The sequence below is a fragment of the Cinclus cinclus genome, chromosome 14 (genome assembly GCF_963662255.1).
Source record: "Cinclus cinclus chromosome 14, bCinCin1.1, whole genome shotgun sequence".
NCBI classification, from domain to species: Eukaryota; Metazoa; Chordata; class Aves; order Passeriformes; family Cinclidae; genus Cinclus; species Cinclus cinclus.
This window is the reverse complement of record NC_085059.1, coordinates 13,126,840-13,143,695: the sequence shown is the minus strand read 5'-3', so window position 1 is coordinate 13,143,695 and position 16,856 is coordinate 13,126,840. Positions and strand designations below refer to the sequence as shown.

Genomic DNA, 16,856 nt, shown 5'->3' with positions numbered 1-16,856 from the left:
TTAGGCTCATGGTGGGATTCTTAAGGTGTCCTGTGCAGGACTGGGAATTGGACTTAATGCTCCTGATGGATCCCTTCCAACTCAGCATATTCTGTGATTCTATGATCCATGTAAAGTACCCTTTGGGCTAGGCTTTTCTTCCCCTGAACTGTATATAATATACAAATGAACAACAATTATTTTCTGTATCAGTGTTCTAAGGAACAAGAGAATAGCAAAGGGCTATGAACACAGCAAGGATAACTGGGGAACCAACTGATGCTATTAGTTGATCCAAAGATAATTAATCATTGCCCAAGTTTGGTTCTCCTATGGATTTCTCATCTAACCAGGCTTTGATAAACATTGCCACATAAATCAGGCAGAATTAAATGAGCTTAGCACCAAGCTCTCCATGAGATCAGTCAGGGCACTGGGAATGTGGGAGTTGGGTTTTCAGCAGAGGCAGCTGTAATCCCCAGAGGAGCCCTTGGTGCTGTGCCAACTCCTCATCAGCATTTAGCAGCGAAGCAAACGAGAAAACACAGGCACACACAAGTCAGGGAGAACAGCAAAACAACAGGACTGGGTTTATAGACTCTATTTTAACACCTTTTAAAAGGTGATTGTTGATGTAATCATAGACATTGAGGAATAGTGCTGTTTCAAATCCTTGCTTATGTGCACAACTTTTCAGTAAATCCCTAAAAGTGCATTTGCTGTGCTCAGAGATTTTTCTGTAATGCTTCCAGCAGTTCTTCAAAGCAGGTGGGTCACTGATGTCCTGACAGTGATTGCTTTGCTTCCCCCTTTTGGATACAATTTAAAGCACTCACTGGCAAACCAGAGCAATGCTACAAAAACGCTCTATTTCACATGTGAGGATGTTTTATTTGACTTGTTTTGAACAGGGTCCTTCCTAACCAGAAATGGTTTATCAGCTTCAGGATTTGTAAAGAAAGAGAGGGAGATTTGTCTATTCCTTGTGGGTAACTGTAGTTGCCAACACTGCTGCGCTGATCAGACCAAGGTTTTGAAGTGTAATTTAGAAGAACAGATGTTTCATCTTAAAAACAAAACAAAACAAAACAAAATGGGGGTGGGGGGTGGGGGGAATTCAATAGCCGACTCTTTTGTCAGCAGCACTATCCTTAAAAGTCCTGAAGAAATAGTGAGTGAATAGCTGGATTTCCAAGACACAGCAGAGAAGCAGACAAGATGCGTGATTATCTTTGTGAGTGACTTACACTGCAGTGATGAACTAATTGGTCAAATGGACTGAACAAAGCTGCAAACCCTGGACATGTTAATATGCCCATTATTTTCACATCAATCCTCTCTTCTCATTCTGGTCTTTTGAAAAGAGCCCAAGAGTGACATCTTTCCTTCCCATCCACTGCACTGTTAGCACCAGCAGAGACAAATGGCTTAAAGTATTATGGGAATGAGAATGCATGAGACAACTTTGAGAGATATTAACTACTGCACTTCATGCAAGACTGAACTAACAAAGACTTCTCTTCATAGATGTCCAAACTGAAAGGGGTTTTAATCCACCCAAAATATTTCGTAAGACTATCAAGGAATATTCAGCATATAAGAAGGTATCTCCGAATTTGTCTTTTTCACACTCTTCAATTACAACTCAGTCTTGCCTTTTCTCTAAATGTACTGTCCAATTTGTACTGCAAAAGCCTTAGAGGATGTGCTGACAAAACGATTATCTGTCTGAAATATCTCTCAGACATGTTCTGCCTTAACTTCTGAAGTACTAACAGCTTACTAGAAAAAATTAGTTGGTTAATGTCCATGGAGAAAGAGAAAAAATTTAATAAACTACCCAGTGATTTCCCCCTGTTATTGTCTGGGTTCTCCCTTCTTTCTGCTTGTGATTGGTCCTTCAAGAAAATACATACAAATAAAACACAAACAATTAACATGGACAAATATACCAACAGGAATCCAAATGATGCTATTTTTCAAAGTTCTCTTTGGGGCTATGTCCTTTTCCCTGAATTGTACATAATAACCAAATGAAAACCAATTATTTCCAGAATCAGTATGAAAAGGAACAAGAGAATGAATAAAAAATTACAAACCCAGCAAGGTTAATTGGGAAATCAACTGATTATATCAGTAGATCCCAAAGGGCAGAGGGTTGGAATTAGATGATCTCGAAGGTCCCTTCCAACCCAAATCATTCCATGATTCAAGACCCAGGGCTGCTCATGAAGTGATTGTAGAGGGGAGGAGGAGCAGAGAAGGAGGAGGTTGCTGAACAGGAAAGGCCAGACTGCCCCTGGGGCAGGGTCTGAGTAGCTTAAACAACACATTTCCATGCAACTCAATTTTCTACCCTGCTACTGAGCTCCTGCAGTGGTTTGAAAAGCAGGCATTCCAGCAGAAAGGAAATGAAATGGGAACGGCATTGTGCTGGCACTGGTGATTTCAGAGTTTGCAACACACTATTCCTGGAAAACCACAGCTCTCCAGCCAGCCAGGCACCGGGTGACACAAACCAGCACAGCTCTGCCTGGGAGGCTCAGCAGTAACAAAGGTGTTGCTCTCAATTACTTTTTGCTGAGCCTACATACTGTGTAAAGCCACTGCAGCAAGTTGATAATGATGCATGAAATGGAAAATGCTCCTGAGCACACCCAAAAGCACTGTGAATGGGCAAAACAATCACAACAACACCATGTTATTTAGTAATTGTTGCTACGTGTGCCCACACTAATATATTCAGATTTTTGCTGTTTTTAAATAGCTGTAACTCCACCCCTTTTAGTCTTTACTCCCGATTAACGCAGTCTTTAATATGACTCGAGTCAGAGGTACAGCAGTATTGACCTCAGGCACAGAAAAAACCAGAATGCAGTGGGACTAAAGATGAAAACCTGCAGGGGGTGTCACTCCACTGATTGAAATCAAGAGATGATTTGTCCTGGTTACTTCCCTCTTTGGCCTATCTACCCTCTGAGGCCAGGGTAGCTGGGTACCTGGAGAATAAAACCACTGCGGGGTTATATGTGCCACTGTCACACATCAGCAGTAGTTCTTTAAGCATTGCAAAACTTGCTGGAAATTGTTTGGATAATTTTCAAAGTAAGTTTTCAATACTTTTTGATTCATCTCAGTCACAGCGCTACTCAAAGGTTTGCTGAAACAGCTTCAGGCAGTGGAGGAATCATAGAGAGATTACATGAAAAGCAGCCTGGTTTCTGCAAAGAAAGGATATTCAATTCATCTGTACCATTCCTCTGAACATTTTTATGACTTTGGAGACATTAAATACTGAAAATAACTCAGAAAGCATTTGGTTCAACATCTATGTCTATATATCACAAGGCTACTATATAATGCAAGGACTTAAAGCAGGTGTAAATCCATCCTAACTAGAATATAAACTACATAATGCCAAAAATTTCATTCGAATGTAATGCACATGGCACATGGCAGACTGCTAACATCCTTCCAGGGATCATTCCATTCTGAAAACCAAATATTGCATGCACTGCCTCATGCACATTACACCATTAACTTTGTATTATCTATCAAAGATGAATTTTTCTTACAGGATTAGCTTCCTCAATCAGGTGACAGCAAGATAAGATGAGATGTAGTACATGGAAATCAGATCATCCTGAATTTAGTTTGGCTTAAACATTTGTTGAACTACAGTATTGGCTGACAACAACGTTTGGGGACCTGAGCTGTGTTACAGGTAATTTTTTTCTTCCATAATAAACAAAGAAACTGAAGAGCAGTCCCCAGATTTATCACTCAAACATAATGAAAGCAAGACAATGTATTTTCCTTGAAGTGCAGGCCAAGCATTCAGAGTTGCTCATTACAACAGTACACAACTTATTCTGTTACAGATATGTTGGCAAATGGAGGGGCTGATTCCTCAAGTTTAATTCTGGGTCTTGAGTCATGCTCTGGAGATACTCAACTCTAGTTTCCCTACTGGTTCTACTAGTTCTTCTTCAAAATAAGGTGAAGTTAGTCTTTTATCTCAACATTTGTTTATAAATTTCTCAGCTCTTGGTTGTAACATATCTCAATCCGTGATCAGTAGGCTTTTCTTCTTTATTTGCATATCTTCTCTATGGGAAGTTCTGTAGTCTAATTTGAACATCCTGGCCTTGTAATGTATTGGCTAGTGCATTTGCTCTTAGTTCAGTCATTCAGCAATCTGATCTGGAGATTTCTGTAGTTATGGGACTCCTCAAGCAGTTGCTCTATAAAATTCCAGACACTTTACAGCTCTTTAGCAAATTTAAGCAGAGGTTTGATATATTTTTAAAAAAATCTTTATTAATATCCTGTTAATTACTTCTAATTAAGTTACCAGAACTGTAGATATCTCTGATACAGTGTTTTCATATTTCATGTTTTCAGTTTTTAAAATATGCATAATTACTGCCCTCTGGGGGGAGAAAATCCCTCCTAGAACTGGGACAGACTTCTGCAATCCACACCACAGGATGAAGCATATTCTGGGTCATCTTTTAAACAGTCTCGGTTATAAATATAAAACTTCTGTTTTTCTCTTTTTTTTTTTTCTTCTAAACAGAAATTAAACTTTAAAGGAATGTTGTAAAATTATGGGGTTTTAAATATCAGTTGTGGAGTTTTCTCATTTTACTTCTCCCACACTGGATATCTGTGTCAGACACAAAAGCCTCAAGCAAGGGGAAGTTTCCTCACCTGTGCACCAGCTGCTTGCGGCTCACGCAAATCGCGGTCTCGTAGTCGTGGGTGACACACACTTTGTGTGGGCTGCACTTCACCTTCAAGCAGGGATCTTTGGATGGATCAAGGGCTATAAAAAAGCAAACATTAATAAGAGAAAGTGAGAAATGCACTCGGAGGTCTCTCTCGGCAGGCAGAGGGCAACTGGTTAGAATGAACACTCCCACACGTGAGTGAACACATACTTTGATATTTTATAGTATGTGCTGCTGTTTTCAGACTGCATGTGAAGTAGAGAAGTCTACATAGAAACGTAGATGGAGAGCTTAAAGACTGATTACTAAACAGTGATCTGAGTCTAACTGGCATTCACATTAACATTAGGCATGAGACTTTGGCATGATGTTCTGGTTTAACAATCTATATCATGCTGTTTATTTCACAGAAAAGTTATGTTTGGATAAAATGTACTCAAATAACAAAATTACTGGTATTTTAGAAGCTAACTAATAACTGATATAATACAGAGTGGTAATAAATTTAATTTCACAGATGCTGTAAAACAGGCATAATACTTTTAGAGATTATTTTTAATTTTTACAGCTAGGCATCCCCTGTATTTAAAATGCTTGAGTAGAATAGCAGTAATAACAACAAAATAATTCTGGCTTTCATACAACAACCTGCACCACCAGCAGTACTGTCAGAGTTGGGATTAGACAGCATGGTGAGTTGCCATTTCAGAGCAAATAAGTCCAGGCTCTTGTCCCATTTGAACGGTATCTGTCTAAATTCATTCTTCTACAAAAGAAGGTTTCTAAAAATCAGCAATAAGACATTTTCTGCCAAGATGAATTACAAGTATTCAAAATATGGTTATGTGAACACTTCAGAAGGGAAGTCTCTGCCATACCAGTCACACAGAGAAATTTCACTTTTGTTTGCAAAGTGATTTTTAAAGCATCTCTTTTTGGACATTCTGTTGCCATGGATTTGACTTCCTGTTCCTCTTCAATGTCTTTAAATCCCATTTTCCCTCTCGCATCCCTCCTCACATCTTGGTCCATTTTTGGAAATGGGCAACTCTTGGTTTCATTTTGGGGATGGTATAAAGCTCTTATTTGCCCTTTATGACAACCATTTCCCATTTCTACTGAATAATCAGAGCAATTTTCAAAGGAGACTATTTGAACTAGAAGTTTCAGTTTGCTATGTACCAGATTTCTCTGAGAGAAAATATATTTCCAACAAGCAGAGGATTCTTCTATTTTCCTTCGAATCTGAAGTGCTGCAGCTGTTCTGTGCTGGGTTAAACAGCCATAGCTACATTAACACCCATTACACATTTGTGATGGGAAATTAAGCTTCACTAGTGCATATGTATTTACTGGAATGCCTTTGGTGCAAGACAGAGGGAAATTGTAAAAATAAAGCAAAAGTGTTAAAAGCTTTTTCTTTTAAACCATTAAAACTGATAGAAGAGTTGAAGTGAGCAAGGAAGGAGAAAAGACCATCTGTTTCCTACACCATAAACAATAAGGCAGCAACATTCAATGTGTTGCCATTCAATGTATTGCCCTTAGGAAAATACATAGGCAGTGTTTGAGAAGCCAGGGTCTGTCCCACTGGTAAGACCAAAGGCTGTCAAGGTTCTTCAGGGTTGTTTTGCTGCTGCCTTTTGGTGTCTTTTTAAAGCCAGACAGATGAGAAATATCCATTTCCCTGCCCTTTATGTTCCCAGAACAGAAAAAGTGAGACATCTTCTTAATGCTCTTACTTCACTCTCACTGGACACTGAGTTAGGGACTGACGCAGATCTTTGACAGGGATTTAAATGGCAAGCCACAGTTTCCTGAGCTGGCTGTTTACCTGGATATTCTTAAACTGCAAACCAGTGAAACATCCTGCTTCTGCAAATCCTTTAATAAGTGAGCACCACTTGGAGTGTGCAGGGTCACCTCATCATCGTTTCAGTGGCTGAGGTAATTCAAAGGTCATACCCCCACACAAATTTAATGACCAGAACTTTTGCTCCCTTGCAGCTGGCCTTGCTCTGTTGCTGGAGCCCATGCATATTGTTTGCTTTCATTGGTGAAACATCCTTGATGCAAAATGCTGCTTCAACAAAAATCACGATGCAAACTGGCTGAGAGCCCAGGGCTAAGAGTTGCCAGGAGCACTAGGCTGCTGAGGAGCACAGCCTGGCCTTGTGCTCAGTGTTCTAGCAGCCAAAACCTGAGGAGTGGGACGTAGGTTTAGCCTGGAAAGTCAATAGTAGTTTGGCATGAATAAGGAGCAAAATTTAGGTCCACATGGTCTATGTGACATCATGCACAGCTACAATAGTTCGCATTTTTTCACAGTAAAATTTACTCTAATTGGTGAATCCATTTCAGGAACTATTTAGGTCTTCTAAGGCAACAGAAATGCATGCAGATCTGAAATAGCATTACACAATATATTACTGGTAAAAGTAACAAAATTTTCAAATATTTTGCAGTTTAAAAATTGTCTATCCAAAAAGAAAAAACTTTTAAATAATCATCAGGAAGGAAAGCAATGGGAAAAACTGTGGTTGGAAATCCTAGCCACCATTTCTTTACAAATTAGGCCTCAACCTTCTATACCTTGGTGATTTGCTTCTAAAATCTGAGAACAATAATAATATTGAAAATAATAAATAAAGCAACTGATGTGTTGGGTGCAGTATTTCATTCACAGGATAACAGAATCACTAGGGTGGAAAAGACCTTCGAGATCATTGAATCCAACCCATGTCCTAACACCTCAACTAAACCATGGCACTGAGTGCCACATCCAGTCTTTTTTTTTTAAAACACATCAGGGATGGTGACTCCACCACCTTTCCGGGCAGACCATTCCACTACTTGATCGCTCTTTCCATGAAAAACTTTTTCCTAATATCTAGCATATATTTCCCTTGGCACAGCTTAAGGCTGTGTCCTCTTGTTCTGTCAGCTGCTGTTTGGAGAAAGAAACCAACCCCACCTGACTGCAAACACCTTGCAAGAAATTCTAGAGAGTGAGAAGGTCAGCCCTGAGTCTCCTTTTCTCCAGGCTAAACAACCCCAGCTCCCTCAGCCGTTCCTCACTGGGTTTGTGTTCCAAGTCCCTCACCAGCCTCGTTGCCTCCTCTGGATGTGCTCAAGTGTCTCCATGTCCTTCCTAAACTGAGGGGACAGAACTGGACACAGCACTCAAGGTGTGGCCTCACCTGTGCTGAGTACAGGCAAGAATGATGTCCCCGCTCCTGCTGGCCACACCATTCCTGATCCAGGCCAGGATGCCACTGGCCTTCTTGGCCACCAGGGCACACTGCTGGCTCATGTTCAGTGAGCTGTTCACCAGTACCACCAGGTGACTTTCTGCCTGGGCACTGTCCAGCCACGCCATCCCCAGCTCATAAGGTTGCAGGGGATTCGTGTGGTGAAAATGCAGGACTCAGCACTTGGAGTTATTAAATTTCATCTTACTGGATGCTGCCCATCCATCCAACCCTTCCAGGTCTCTCTGCAGAGCCCTTCTCCCTTCCAACAGATCAACACAGACTCCCAGCTTAGTGTCATCTGCAAATTTACTAATGAAAGACTCAATACCCTCATCCATGGCATCAATAAAAATGTTGAACAGTACTGGCCCCAGCACAGACCCCTGAGGGGCATCACTGGTGACCAGCTGCCAGCTGGATGCAGCACCATTCACTACCACTCTCTGGGCCTGGCCATCCAGCCAGTTCTTAACCAGAAAAGAGTGTTCCTGTCCAAGCTGTGGGCTGGCAGCTTTTCCAGGGAATGCTGTGGGAGTCACTGTCAAAGGCTTACAGTTACGCAACATCCACAGCATTTTCTACATCCACCAGGTGAGTCACCTGGTCATAAAAGGAGTCCAGGTTGGTCGAACACGACCTACCCCTCCTAAACCCGTGCTGGCTGGATCTGTTATCCTGGCCATCCTGTAAGCACTGTGTGATGACACTCAGTATAAACTGTTCCATTACCTTACCGGGTACTGAGGTCAGGCTAACAGCCTATAATTACCAGGATCCTCCTTCCCACCTTTTTAGTGAATGGGTGTCACACTGGCCAGCTTCATCTGGAACCTCATCAGAGAGCCAAGACTGTTGGTAAATGATGGAAAGTGGCTTTGCAAGCCCATCAGCTCCCTCATCACACTGGGATGGATCCCATCTGGTCCCTTTGATTTATGAATATCCAAGTGGCTTAGCAGTGCTCTGACTGCCTCCTCCGTGATAACAGAGGGTACGTACATTCTACTCCCTAACACCATCTACCAACCCAGGAGGACAGCTGTCCAGAGGACAAGAGTCTTCCCACTAAAGACTGAGGCAAAGAAGGCGTTAAACACTTCCACCTTCCCCTCTTCTGCAGTAACCAAGCTCCCTTCTGCATCCAGCAGAGAACAAAAGTTAGTCTTACCCTTATATTTGTAAAAATATTTTTTTTGTTGTTTACAAAAGCTGCCAATCGAACTGAGCTTTGGCCTCCCTAATTTTTTTCCTACATGACTTGGCAACCCCCTTAAATACTTCCTGAGAGACCTGACCCTCCTTCCAAAGCTGATCCATCCTCTTTTTATTCCTAAGTTCCTTCAAAAACTCGTTGCCCATCCATGCTGGACGTTTGCCTTGTTGACTCATCTTTGGCACACAGGGACAGTCTGCTCCTGTGCCCTCAAGATCTCTGTTCTGAAGCACACCCACCTTTCCTGGACTCCTTTGTTCTTAAGGGCTCTAAGGAGAGTTCCTAAGAAACTCTCCAAGTAAGTCTCCTAAATAGGCCAAAGTCTGCCCTCTGGAAGTCCAGTTGGAAAGTCTTATTGATGTTCCTCCTGATTTCACCAAATAGAGAGCTCTCTAATTTCATGATCATTGTGCCCCAGGCACACCACTACAACCACCACATCTCCCACCAGCCCGTCTCTATTTGTGAACAACAAATCTAACATACTTCCTCCCCTGGTGGGCTCACTCACCAGCTGTGACAAAAAAGTTGTCCTCCACATACTCTAAAAACTTCCTGGACTGCCTTTTTTCTGCTGTTTTAAGTTCCCAGCAGATGTCTGGTAGGTTAAAATCACCTACAAGAAGATGCTTGTAGAATATGTTGTCCACATCTTCTTCCTGGTTGAGTGGACAATAACAGACTCCAAGGAGGATGTCAGCCTTGTTGGCCTTCTCCTTAATTCTTACCCATAGGCATTCAACTTCATTACCATTAGTTTTAATACCTATGGCATAAAAACCTCCTTAATATAAAGGGTCAGTGGTGGAAAACCTCATGAAAACCCTTAAATGGAACATATAATATAAGCATCATTTATTATTCATTACAAACAGTCCTTACATGCAGTTCAAAACAGAAGTTTATTAAATACAGGCCAAACTGTGGATTTGTCAAAAGGAAGCAAAAAACTCCATGATGTGGACTGTTATTCACTGAGATTTTATTCCCACTTATGCAGAATGCATGATCCATATGAACATAAAAGTTCAAAGTAGGTATCTATATGTCTGCAAAGTTCCTCAGTATGTTAAATACATGTGGAAGATTATTCTACTGCTAAGCAACACAAGCCCTAAGGAGAGCTTGTAATAAGAAACAATTTCTGAAATATGCTAATCAAAGATCATGCTTTGTTAATCAGATTTCTACATGACTAGGAGCAGATGCTCCTCATTGGAAGAAGAACACACCCTTGGGAATAAGATGAAACACAGCAACCATATTTGTCATTACAGTTCTCTTTGTCCTAAAGCAATGAGTATGAACTCTTTGAAAATGAAGAGCTAAAAGTACAAATAAATAAATAAAGTGAGATGGAGATGTTACTTTATCAGCTTGAAAGGAAAACTACAACCATCCCTTCTCTGTGTCAGAGAGTCTGTACTCAGATCTGGCTGCACAGTAATAACAAATATAGCTTAAGCCAATCTTTGAGATGTGAACATTTTCTTACTATTTATTTAAGTTGAGTCCGAAGGTGAAACTGATATGACTAACTACTTTAGAGTGGCTGAGCATTCATTCAACATTTATGTAGGAAGATATGTACTCAGCTAGTACTGGAATTAAATGTTTCACTTGGACAAAAATTCTTTGGTGTAAACCTACTTAAGTCACCCTCCTTATCATTTTTTGAACCCAGGCTCCATGGTTTCCTGTCCTGAGCATTTCCCATGGATACTGGGTCTCCAAGGGAAGGATCCAGCCCAGGAAGAAGCTAACTAAAATATAGTACTGGGCATCTCACTATAATAATTTTCAGAAGATTTTTACCTTGGAAAAAAAATAGAAAATTAGAAAAATTTCATCTTGGCTCATGAATCTTACTCTTCCTCACTTCATACCTAGAGGTTCCATTGCTGATATTTGCTTTCTGGGAAGCTGTCCTGGTACTCAGAGCTGAGAAGTCTCTTCCCAAATTGACAGTGCAAGGGGAGAAGTAAATCAAGGTGCAGAATTCTTTTCCTTTAGCCTTCCTTTTTTTTTTTTTTTTTTGTTCTAATCTCAGAAAGACACCAAAATAATTGGTAGATGATAAACACCAGGGATTGCAGGATTGCATCAGCCTACTAAAAACTTCCTAATGATATGGTGACATTGCTTTCCAATACCAAAAGGTCTATAAACACCAACTGCATCCCAAATCTCTTTCAGTCCCAGCTTCACACAGCAGACCAGAGAACTTTCCCTTAAGGACTGAACACACTTTCCCCTCCTTGCACCATTCCCCAGAGCTGTGGATTTGCAATATAAATCAATGTTGGAAAGAGACCTACCAACAGTGTTTGAGATACTATTCTATTACATTTCATGTTTTTATTTATTACCACAATAAAAAAAGACTTATGACATGCAGGAAAATCTTAGTTCAGTCAATGGCAGTACAGGGGGAAGTTGCTCTGTAAGAATGTAGCTCCATATGTTGTGCCAGTGGGTCACCGTGTTAATCACAACAGAGTGAATTTGCTTTTCACACATTTGACTTTAAAAGGGTGATAACAAATAAATACTTTCAGTGTTTCACAGCTATGGATATGTAATCCTGCAGAAACTACAAGTAGTTCACAACAAGATTTATGAGCTTGATTCTGTTTTTATGACCATTCCTTAGGGGAAGAGAGTATTTCCAAAATGTAGCTGTTTAGTGAAGCTGAAATGAGCTGCACAATCAAAAAGAGACTGTGTTATGTAAATATGGAGGGGTTTGTTTTTAAAATTGCTTGCCAATAAGTAGTATGATCACTCAGTGACAAAATACTCCTGCATAATGCAATGTCAAGAGCAGCTACTTTTATGCAATCCCCTTGGAAGAGTTCTGACTGTATAAGAAAAGAACACCTGCTGGGAGAGGTGTTGTGAAATGGAAAATGAAACCTGCTGTATTTAATGCAAAAATCTTAGTGTGTATTTTAATACAAAAGAGATTGATAATAAAACTAAGTCAATTAAATGATGCATTACGTTATATACATGCATTTCAACATCATTATGTGTTACTGATTTCAGCTATACTCCACAAGCAGGTGGGAGAATGGAAGCACAATTCCTGGCTGTAGGGGCCAGGAAATGGGCAGGGAAAGGAAAGGCAGGAATGGGAAATCTGTACAAATGAGCAGGTCTGGGCACGTAGTGGACAGAAGGCTCTGACTCTTCCTCCCCACTCAGCATGAAGCTCAAATGGCATCTAATGTCACCCTTCAGATCTAGGAGGGAAGGTTTCAAATCAGCATCATCTGTCCACTTCCAGCAGAGTGAAGACCAAAGAGAAAGTGACTGAGGCAGCTGAGTAGTGCCTTGGTGGAATTTTACTCTATGCTTCCATGAAAACCATCACAGAGCAAACGTGAAGGAGCCACTAAGTCAGCTGAAACATGTTAATAAAAATTCCTGCAAGTTGTTCTTTCTTTTTGCTAGAGAAAGCACATGCTGCTAAGACTAGCTTTGGATTTAACATTTTGGTTATTTGAAGTACACCACAGCCTTCCCATCAGAGTTAGAGATTCATCAGCTTTATGATGAATTTATGCTATTATATTTAAGGTGATCATGGTAATGCATATTAACTTAAAGAGCCCTTCTCTGTGAAGGCATGGTAAGTTTCCAGTGCTCTAGTGGTAAACTTGAAGCCATCCATGTGCTGTGGTTAGACTGGCACTGTGGCTCCATCCAAGTGCAGTGGGACTACTCCATCCCCCTTGAATGGACAAGATTTCCCAGGAAGCCCTGATGGAATTCCAGGCTTTTATAGCCATTCAGAAGACTTTGTTCTTTGTTGGAGCCAAGTGCAACATCTGTTCTCAGAGTTGATACTGTTAATAATTCTGGTCTTACCAAGTGTTATTTAACAACAGATTACAAGACCTACCCACCATATAAATGTAAATAACACCAATGGTTTTACTCTGCTTCTGCAAATCTTGGCATAAATCATTCAGCTTCATTAGGGAGAAAATTTGTGTTAGCCGACCCCCAAGTTTAGGAGAGAACACGTCCTTCAACCACCAGCTCTGCTATTTAAGTCTCTCCCTCCTCAGAGCTGTTTGGATACAGAAATCAATTCAGCTGAAAATTAATTACTGAATGTCTCAAACATTTATGTGAATTATTTTCAATAAATGAAATTTCCCAAGGCAGTTAGGCAATAACATCTCAAACTGTCAGCATTTGCTCCATCCCTGTGTAGTATTTTTGTACAGCTTTGTTTTGGAGCACTCTAACATCTGAGTGGCTGAAGATTCTGATACAGTGCACAGAAACATCTATTTTAATTTTTACAGGCACTTTAAAATCACATTTTATAACTGACATATAATTGCTTTTGACATTGCTGAGGGCCATCCAAGGCAGAAGATACTTCAAAGGACTCTGTAGATTTCCTTTCTGAAGCAAAGGATAAGAACCCTTGTATTTAAATTAAATTTTTTTGACAAATGTACAGAAATCTAATGCAGTAAAAAAAAAAAAAAAATACAAAGGAAAGAGAAATAGGACAGGACTGGAAGTTATGAAATGTGCTTCCACTGATGGCTATGATAATCAGTCACAGCCCTTAGGGACAGGTGCCCTTTCTTAACAAACAACCCTCCTGCCCTCAAGGTAAAGGTTTCCCCAACACACAGGATGGCTCGCTCCCATCAGTTCAACGGAGCACGATCCTGCAGCAGTGCTAGCATGCTCCCTCCCCTCAGCTCCAGGCACTTCCACTATGGATAATTTGTTCTTGCAGGTGTCATACCCGAGGGTGTGTTTCTGCATATCCCAGTGAGCTGAAGCAAAACAGACTTAAAAAAGGCCCCTGACAGAAAGATATTGGTTAGGATGTTACATTCAATTATTAATTTCAGGAAGTAGTGGGGTATAAAAATCACCCCGTTCCTCTGGGATTCAGAGGATTTTGGCAAATGTTTATTGCCAGCAGCTCTACAGCTTCTAGTTAGAGTTCCCAAAACTCAGAGATGGTCCAGCCTCAAAATTCCTGCTCTAATCTCTTTGGTTGGCAGAATGGGAGGACACGTTGAAACTTCTGCATCTGCCTTGCCCGGAGGGCCCAGTTCTGCAGATGTGCTGTAGGAGATCCTCAGGACAGGAGCAGAGCTAACCGTGACCATTTTCCTTCCACTGCTCAGCTCCGTGTCCCCTCAGCGTCCCTGGGGGGACACAGTCTCTGTCCAGGCTCTCCAAGTGATCTCCTCCGCTCCGCCTTTCCCTGCTCTGCCCAAGCAGGCTGGAGAGCCCCTGCTGCTCTTGTGGCCCTGGTGCCTCCAAGGCCAGCCAGCTCTCTCGGGAATGCCAACAGCCTCCCTCTGACTTTCACATTCCATTTCCTGCAGATGAGCGTGAGGAAAGAGAGAGACAGACTGGGAGCCCTACACCTCTAGATTGGGCTGGCTTGTGACACCTTGCCTAAGGACTCTAAGTCCAAATTTAAGTTTTGCAAGAAGCTGAAGCTGCCTTTTGCATCTGTCATTGAACTGGGTCCTGTGACACCATCTGATCCCCTTAAACCTCCAGATCCCAGAGCCAGAATAGAACTCTCTGTTTCTTTCAAAGGCCTGAAAGATTTATTCCCTTTGGCTGCTAGGAAAATACTGAAAATAAAAACTAGAAAGGTTTAATAATGTCAAAGCCATACAAAAAACTCAGTACCATCATAAATAAATGAAAAAGAAGAAAGTATATTTAATTTGAGATAGCTGAATGCTCGGATTTAACAATCCCATGGTAAGTTTGAAATGCTGGATATAATTTTTTCCCCGTGAACCGACATCTATTATTTCTGCTTTCTGTTACACTGGAGTGAATTATAATTTATTTAGTGGGATTTCATTTAATACAAATTATTTTACCCCAAGGCCAATGAAAACAAACCAGGTTATACCTTCTTCAGAAAATAATATTTGAAATTATTCATGCATAATTAAAGATATACCATTCCCATTTCAGATTAATACAAACATACATTTTATCGTGCTCACAGAGAAGTTGTGTTGTATGTTGTGAAATACTTCTGTAATACTTCAGAAGTTGTTGGAATTTATACTTTAACTGAAGTAGTAATATAATGGGTAAAAAACTGCTGTGATTTAATTCAGATAGTTAACTCATAAGATACTGGACCCTTTTTCACCTCTGATTAAAAGCTATAATGAAGTATAATACTGTGAACTATGACTAGAAAAAATATTAAGTCATGTAGAACTCCTTTGTATTTTTCACAGAGGAAAATATTCAAACAATCAAATTTTATTATTCGGTATTTTTGTCATTAAATCTCATTTCAAAACATGAACAACATGCATATCTTTTAATGCTTATTTTTAGAGGTAATGCAGAAGAAAAACTGCATCACTGTTAATACTCATTCCATCAGCAAATAGGGCTAAACTAAATAGGCCTAAAAAGGACTAAACTAGTTTCACAGATCAGTATTTCAGTATGAACAATTACAACTCTTTCCTAACACAGCATTGTGGAGAGCTAAGCAAGCAATAAAAATTTTGGGTATGAATTCTCTGAAAGGCTGAGGAGGTAGCTCTATTTGTGGATAGACTGAATGTCAATGCTGTTACAGTTAAGGAATTCTGCTGCCTATCTACACATGCCTATATTTAAATGTGAAACATGGTAAGACATTCTGCTCTGGAAATAAGAAAAACTCTACTTTTTCCATTAAGTTCCTTTGCTTATTTTCTAGGATAAATGAAACAGAACTTGGTTCCAAATATTGCCAGCCATTGCATATAAAATTTATAAGCTTGTCCCAGGAAGTGTTCAAGGCCAGGCTGGATGGGGCTTGGAGCAAGCTGGTGTAGAAGACGGTGTCCCTGTGTATGGCAGGGGGTTGGAACTGGATGAACTCTGAGGTCTCTTCCATCCCCAAACATTCTATGCTTCTGTGATTTTCTACTTAATGAATAAGCTAGAACACTGATAACATTCTTTGAAACAACACGTCAGGGAAGAATCCCCAAATTTGCACTTTTTCTCAGTGTTAGCACCTTAGTGCATGGGCAGTGGCTGTCCTAGTCAAAGGGCCAGCAAGGAAAGGACACACTTACATTGTCTTCTTGCTCTCTCGTTGCCTTTTTTATCCCTTGGGATAAATGAGTTTGTCACTTTGTGCCTCAGAATCTTTTTCAGCATTTAAAATGGAGATAGCAAAACTCAGTGTCTAGAAATCAGCCTGGGACTCTTGGAAGGCATTGAGAGCACAAGCAAAGCATCCTGAGACTGACTTGTAAGGGAATGGTTTCAGAACAGCCAAACTCTGCAGAACCAAGAGTTGTTTCATGTTCATTTATGGCAGCCTGATTATCTCCATGGAAACATGGGAAAAACACTTCATCTTCTCCATCAGAAGAAGATTTGTTTCCATATTATATTAGTTTTAGTGGGCACTGAGCAAAACAAATACTAAAATAAAAGGCTCCTGAAAGAGTGATTTCATTATGACAAGAGCAGTTTCAGTAGTGTCATGTGGAAGCAGTTCCTACCAAGGTGATACCACTATGGAAAACCTTGCAAGATGGGCAGTGTTTCGTGGAACACCTCTGGATTAGGGATGAAATGGAAAAATCACCGATTTGTATGTTTACAGGTAAATAATTTATTGTCAGAAGAAACTACTAGAATTAT

At 40.5% G+C, this 16,856-nt stretch overlaps 1 protein-coding gene across 1 annotated transcript in view; it reads right to left on the bottom strand.

Moving 5' to 3' along the window:
- Positions 1–16,856, bottom strand: part of SPOCK1 (SPARC (osteonectin), cwcv and kazal like domains proteoglycan 1) — a 272,294-nt gene that overhangs the window by 108,295 nt on the left and 147,143 nt on the right. Inside the window, exon 5 of the mRNA XM_062501909.1 lies at positions 4,693–4,807. Within this exon, the coding sequence (XP_062357893.1) occupies positions 4,693–4,807 (115 nt within the window). The remainder of the gene's footprint in view (positions 1–4,692; positions 4,808–16,856) is intronic.